This window comes from Choristoneura fumiferana, chromosome 5, assembly GCF_025370935.1.
Source record: "Choristoneura fumiferana chromosome 5, NRCan_CFum_1, whole genome shotgun sequence".
NCBI lineage: Eukaryota > Metazoa > Arthropoda > Insecta > Lepidoptera > Tortricidae > Choristoneura > Choristoneura fumiferana.
The window spans coordinates 19,007,148-19,014,822 of NC_133476.1; the positions used below are offsets into that span (position 1 = coordinate 19,007,148).

A 7,675-nucleotide genomic window follows, 5' to 3' on the forward strand; every position below is an offset into this window, starting at 1 on the left:
ATCATCATCATCATCATCTCAGCCGTAGGACGTCCACTGTTGCACATAGGCCTCCCCCACAGACCTCCAGTTGCTTCGGTTGGCAGCGGCCTGCATCCACCGTACCTACACCTGCGGCTTTAACCAGGTCATCCGTCCATCTTGTTGGTAGGTAAAGATGATATAGGTAAATTATCCCATTGGATAAATAGTACTGCAACAGGGACTGTAAGCCGCAAAAGCAAGCTAATTAGTTGGGAATATAGATAACAGTGCTACTTTGTAACTTCATTTTTGTTACCAAGTAAATAGATCAAATATGTGATTACCGGTTCACGTACGATTTCTTAGAATCATTGTATAATTTCGTGTCGGCTTCTTAAAAGACTAGCTTAGTCGACTTCAGTATAAAATTGGCACGGTAGTGTCCCGGCGAAGTCGGGCGCAAGCTGAACGGCTGTTACCGTCTTTACTGTAACAATTGGACTTATTTTCACATCTCTGTTGAAGTTGAGAAAGACTCTAGCATCAGTGCGTTTCAGTAGAAGGGAATATCTTCGTTTGATGAGCTAAGGTTATCTATAAAACCCTGTAATTTCGTCTAAAAGAATTAGTTCATTGCGCGGTAGGTTAGGTAGTAAAAACTAGGTACAATTTCCCGGGATAAAAAATATCCTTTGTCCTTTTCAAGGTCACAATCTGTCATTGTATCAAATTTGATCACAGGTTGAGTACTTTAAGCTTGAAAACATAGTAAAAAAACACATTCGCATTTATAATATAATGTTAAAGAGTCTTTCAGAGATTATACGAATGCAAAGTTACAAGGTTTTTTTTTAAATATAAAATAGGCTTACGTTTGGCCTCAATCTCGCTTGATGGAAGGCGAAGATGAGGCCTAAGATGGTACACGTTTGCCTAGAAGGTGTCTGTTCACTAACACTAATATGATACTGACTTACTCACTGAATAACGATCATTAAAAAGTAAACTAGTGTGTCTCCAGTAGGTACCAGTCTTAAGGAATCCCTGAAAAGACTCCCAAAAAATACTTAATTCTTTTTTTTCTTATATTTCTTTTTACTACTCTTAGAAATATTTCACCTCACAGGCTTGGACTGTCTATAAGATTTCACTGCTTTTTACAAATCATGTCTCAATCGAGACTTGGCACATTTTTCACAGCATTTGTTGGGATTCAATTCTGTCACCAGCGAACACAGCAGATTCGCACTATGTATGAGATTCTGAGAATTCGACAGGATGACCGGGATCATAATAATGGCTACTCAATTGTTCCAGTAACTTCCATGTTGTATCTCCTAGCTTTTACTTCGCGGCACCGTTCGGGTTAACCGTCCGGGTTAAATACAATACAAATATTCATTATTGCACACCATAAATCAGTACAAAAAACTTATGACATAAACAATTAGATTCAGGGTAGACAATAGGCGGTCTTATCGCTTAAAAGCGATCTCTTCTAGACAACCATTTTTTTTTTATTTTTTTTTATTTGACTGGATGGCAAACGAGCAAGTGGGTCTCCTGATGGTAAGAGATCACTACCGCCCATAAACATCTGCAACACCAGGGGTATTGCAGATGCGTTGCCGACCTAAAGGTCTAAGATGGGATAACTCAAGTGCCAGTAATTTCACCGGCTGTCTTACTCTCCACGCCGAAACACAACAGTGCAAGCACCGCTGCTTCACGGCAGGATTAGCGAGCAAGATGGTGGTAGCAATCCGGGCGGACCTTGCACAAGGTGCTACACCTGCCCAAAAATTACAGCGTGATCGTCACTAACGTTGCTTAAAAAGCACACGTGTCAGATTTCATGCCTTTTAACGTAGTGGTTTGAAGTTTCTGCATTTTATACCGATGTGATATTTCAAAGATCCAGCTATTTGCATATTAAATTTTATCTTAATCTACCCAGAAGTTTTAGCGGGAAGAAGTAACAAGACTAACATAACAAACACATGCACGCACGCACATACTCACAAACTTTTACGTTTATAAAATATACTTAGGGGCTGTTTCACCATCGAACAAAACAAATAGAGACGGCATCACATTTAACCGTCAGTTAACACTAATCAATGGATGGTGAAACAGCCCCTTAGCGGTTTATGAAAAACACATTCCTCGGACATCTCTGTGGAAACGCAGTCTATAGAGGTAATTTAAGTCAAGATTAATATTACCTTTTCTTCTACAGAGTACTGGAGTGTTCTGCACGTTCTTCCTGGCACATGCGATCCGGATGCGACGCAGGGCCTCCATAAGGAACTCTTCTACGCTGCGAGAGGCGGCGGCTCCTGACGACTCCTTGCTTTCTCCAAGCGCTCCGGCTCCTACCTTGCCAAAGTATTAGGAATTGAACTCTTGTGGCCCTGGTCTGCTTTTTTTTTTCGACTGGATGGCAAACGAGCAAATGGGTCTCCTGATGGTAAGAGATCACCACCGCCCATAAACATCTGCAACAACAGGGGTATTGCAGACGCGTTGCCAACCTAGAGGCCTAAGATGGGATACCTCACGTGCCAGTAATTTCACCGGTTGTCTTACTCTCCATGCCGAAACACAACAGTGCAAGCACTGCTGCTTCACGGAAGGATTAGCGAGCAAGATGGTGGTAGCAATCCGGGCGGACCTTGCACAAGGTCCTACCACCTGCGAATAATGCGAGAAATGCTTGGTAATAAGCTTGAAAGACCCATGTCAAATTTTGATTATTATTTTGATGATCTTTTTTCAATCAAGAGTGGGAGTCGGTGACGTCACGCCATGCTAAAAAGTGTCGCACGGCGTGGCGCCACGCGGAACGTTAACTGGCTAATCTTCATGTTTTTTTTGTTTAATTGACAAAAGGAAAAAAAAATGTTTTATACAGATTAGACTTTTGACGGCCTCATTGATTGACCCTAGTTCCACTTTCCGCGTCGCATGCTTTGCATCGCGATGCATTACCATACACCAACCTGAGCGTTCTGTGCGAAACACGAAATTACTCATTGTGTTCTTGAAACAGTTTTATTTTTATTTTTTTGTCACCCAGCGCCATCTATGCGCTAAGTATGTATGGTGTGGACGTTCGGGCATTCTGTTATCACGATATAGCACAAAATAAATTCATTCCGTGGACATAAGTATATTTTTCCACGAATATTACATCATTAACGTCGCCCCGATGCCACTAAGTATTTACAAAAATATAGTCTAATTTGCTCTAAAAGACCTGAATACTTAGGTATATTTACTGATGTGCCAAAGGAAACTTTACAAAACTGCGGAATTTTTCATGTAAGTACTTAGGAAAATTTTGGAAACTTCTCACAATTTTGTATGAGGATTGAAACTTTCCTAAATATCTTATGAAAATTTCCATAAATTTCCGAGAATTTTACCAACTTTTTGGAAACTTGATGCAACATATATTATATTAATTCGATCATTCGTATTGAGGCTCGTGACCAGGGCCAATTAAACCATATTATTATTCTAGGTAATTAGTATGTTCATTGCATTTGCCCGTATACTCAAATGTTAGTATTATTCAAAACATCCTTTTGTAGCGTTTGAATGACAATTTTAGGAATAAGAGAAAGAGTGATGGTAAAAAAAGTTTTTTTTACAACAAAATTATTTTATTATAATAATTATTTACAGTACTTTATATGTTTTTGATAGACTGAATTATTGGTTCATAAAAAAAACATATCGCACGCTGTTATTTTAAGGTTGTGAAAAATGTTAAAGTTCAGGGAAATACGTCTCTCTCCCTCTACCCTCTGGACAAAGATTAATAGAACGTGTTGATTAGGGTAGTTCTAACCTATGTACCTACAAAGTCTCATACCAAATATCATATTAACAGATAAATGACTGATTTACCATCTAATACTTCAGAACCGCCTGTATATAGATACATAATACTTTTTTATATGCATCTAACCAAATAATTTACAAGACTAGAAAATTCTTAAGTAAAAAGTCTTGTGTCTAAAGAGTAGAGACACGTTCTATGAAAAAAAACCGCATTCAAATCGGTTCATCCGTTTACGAGCTTAATAGAGACACAAAAACCGACAGACAGACAGACAGAAATACATAGTGGTCAAACTTATAACAACCCTTTTTGCGTCGGGGGTTAATAGACCGAAACCTTTGCCGAACTTGAAACCGAGACGCTTGGCTCGGGCTACGCATCTAAAACACGTCAATGGCCCTCTACTACGAAGTGCAAAATCCGAACTTCGCATCTGGACGTCCCGTTGACGCTAATATTATTTAATACGAGAGTGAGAGGGACGGTACGATACTAACTTCGATCTTCGAATGTCGTAGTAGCCGCCCTGCGTCTGCACCTGACAAACACAAACAAGGCAATCATGCAGCGGTCATTCACGCACATTTTTCATGCGATATTCCTTCATTGCCAGGCTATTGTTCAGGTACCTATTGAGAGATGCCAGTTTTCGGAATGCAACTACGTCATAATGTATGTCAGTTTTGTAATTAGATGAATACGCGCGAATGATCGCATGGTGACTCGCAGCGCTGTGAGTTCGTGGAAAAAGCAAGGCCGTTTTAGTTTAACTTTACTAGTAAACAAAAAAGGTTCCGTAATTCCTTATTACGATGAAATTTTAATGTTTTACTTAGATATTACTAGATTTATTTAAAATTGCAACCCTTATAATTTAAATTTACACGTTTCTTATAGGTTTTCCTGTAAATCTTCAGGTGTAAGTATAGAACAGAAGTTTTGAATACTTACTTTTTTTTTCAAAATTTTTAGGTCATTAGTTTCTCAGATAAGATATGACTTTGGTAAATTTTCGCCTATTTTTATAGTAACTTTTTAAACTAATATATTTGAGATGCTCACAACGACCCTATCTTTTAATATCTGTCACACGATATAAGTAGGTTTTAATTAGGTTTTTTTATTTATTTACTGGTTTATCTCACAAAAGCGGCCAATAACTCAATTGGTTCAATAGTTTCAGAGCAAATTGGCTGTAACAGACGGACGAGCAGACTATCACGCGTGATCCTATAAGGGTTCCGTATTTCCTTCTGAGGTAGGTACGCAACCCTAAACGTCCCACGTTTGTATCAGTCTGTAAAAATAGAGATCGTTTTAAACATGGCTGCAGCCTCAAAAGTAAAAAAAGGTCCATTCGATTTCCATCGACTTGACAGTTTTCAAATCAAACTGGGGGGCTACCACGAAAATCGAAGTTCGTATCGTACCGTCCCTCTCACTCTTGTATTAAATAGCATATGCGTCAGCGGGACGGCATGATACGAAGTTTGAATTTTGCACTTCTTAGTATAGGGCCCTAGACTTGAGTCTGTGCTCTAGTTTGCGTTCCCGACGCTAGTTAACAGTAATCTCCTAAGTGCAGACTGAGATGTGCGGGAATTCCGCGGCGGGATATAATTATTCCCGCTGGGAAGCTAGCGGCTTGATTGCGGCTGAGTGTAGCCACAGTGGTAACATTTTTACCAGTAATACAACTAGTCTGGTTATGACAATTCTTTATAATGAGACGAGATATATTTTTTAATGAAAATTTAATGACGACATACCTACTTATACTTGGTTTGGATAGGTATTTAACTAAATGTAAACAAAACAATGTCAATTGGTGTCTTAAATATTGAAATTCCCCCATTAAACTATCTAAACATTCACATTTCTGTATTGAAATACACTAGTTTAGTTTGTATTACAATGACAGATTAGTAAAATGTTTAAAATCCTTGAATGTACCAAATCTGACAGCTGAAGTTTGTTTAAATTTAGGTAAATTTAAATACCTATCCAAACCAAGTATAGGCACTAGCATACACATTATCGTAGGTATTCACAGTGGGCGTTGGAATAACATTTACATAAATTAATCTTAATCTTCAAGAGCAATACGAAATCAGTTTCTAAAATATAACGTGAATTAAGCATTGATATTCTGCATGAAATAGGTCAGGTTTGATCATATTTAATGGCAGGTATGATAATAGCCACGTGTACAAAATACGGCATGACGTCCGAAGTCGAAATTATGATAAATTCGTTATATTATGCATGTCATGTATTGTTAATACTAATACAACCTATGATAACGTGATTTCTTGGACTCTATATACTTATAACTTCTTAGCATTGCGGTTGGAATGTGTACCTACTTAAGCCGTATTTTTAGATAGATTTTTATTACCTTTAAAAATATTCTTATTCTCATGTTGTCAAATTTGAGATTGTTGCCGTTTTTACGACTTGCATAATGATTCAAGGTACTTCTGTCTTCAAACTAAATTGCTCATAGAACCGGGTTTGCTCTAGAAACATAATATTGAAATAATACTTTCTAGTAGGTACTTACTTGTCTAATGTATACATAATATACAGGTATACACGCAACGTGAATAGGATTAAAATATCGGTCTTACAAAAAAAAAAGCCGTAAGTAGGTATGTAGCAACAGTCGAGTTCTTAAACTTCTGAACAAAAATTTGGTCAAAAATATCTGAACACGACTCTATTGTTAACGGCGTAGAAGATTGTTCAGATATTATTGATTAAATTTTTACTCAGAATTTTACGAACTCTACCGTACACGAAATAACTGTTTATTTCGTTCCTATTTTAATCACGATGTAATTAAAACCAAAATTGGTTTACGTAAACAAACAAAAGGTGTCGCATATTTCAATAGAAGTACCTATATTTAAGTCATCGAGCCACTTACTATATAAACATAATTACTCTTGAACTTGAACTGACTTAGGTACTCGTAGGTATTTATGATGTTTGTCCATCTTCATAAAAATAACTCGACGTTGAACATTTTAGACAATGCACAATGTTTGCATTAATGATTGATAGCCTAATTTTGAAAATTTTCCTGAAGTGTATAAACGGTCGTTTAGAGTAGTGCAACAGGCCTGTTTATTTACGTGGCTGTATAGACAAAATACTTTTTATTACCTATTTATCTATCCTGTACCGCCTTTTCTTCAAGGGAGACGGAGTCCGTGCCCAGGGCTCCCGAAAGTCAGTCATATTCGTTTAAATGAAATTGATGTCTTTGTTGCCAATGGCATTTACATTCATACTTTCCATATTATTTAATGCCACAGGGCCCCGACTCGCTCTAACACGGCTCTGTATGAGTCTAGTTATCTAACATATTATTAAAAAGAAAATTTAACATAAACCAATTCGCCAAATGTCAAATACCAAGTTAGGTACATATATTTAATAACGCTCCTTCGGGCAGTTGGGTAAAAATACTATAATACGTGCCGAAATTTTGAACATTCTACAATTTTAACATGTACAAACAAATAAATGATTTTTATAATATTAATATTGAAATTATTGACACAAACATGCCTTAGAAAGAAATACGTAAGTAACTAAACGAACAGAAGCTGCATAATGTCACAAATGTATGTCTCAAAGAATACCTATACTTAATGCATAATGCTATAATTAGAGATTTGTCTTTTGGTTTTATTTGGCAAATCAATATTATTTGCTTTTGAAAACCGTTGCTGTAAAGGAAGTTAAGGAAAACTTAAGCAGAAACAGTTAATTCTGTTTATATACTTACGGGATTTTTTTATAATTGTACGAGTCGTCTGTTTAGACCGATTTAATGAGTCTTTTAAAAGACAT

The 7,675-nt window shown here is 37.0% G+C and overlaps 1 protein-coding gene across 1 annotated transcript in view; it reads left to right on the forward strand.

The window, feature by feature from the left end:
• Positions 1-6,981, forward strand: part of LOC141428338 (23 kDa integral membrane protein-like) — a 95,521-nt gene extending 88,540 nt beyond the window's left edge. Inside the window, exon 5 of the mRNA XM_074088299.1 lies at positions 2,204-6,981. Within this exon, the coding sequence (XP_073944400.1) occupies positions 2,204-2,359 (156 nt within the window). The 3' untranslated portion in view covers positions 2,360-6,981. The remainder of the gene's footprint in view (positions 1-2,203) is intronic.
• The last annotated feature ends 694 nt before the right edge of the window (positions 6,982-7,675 follow it).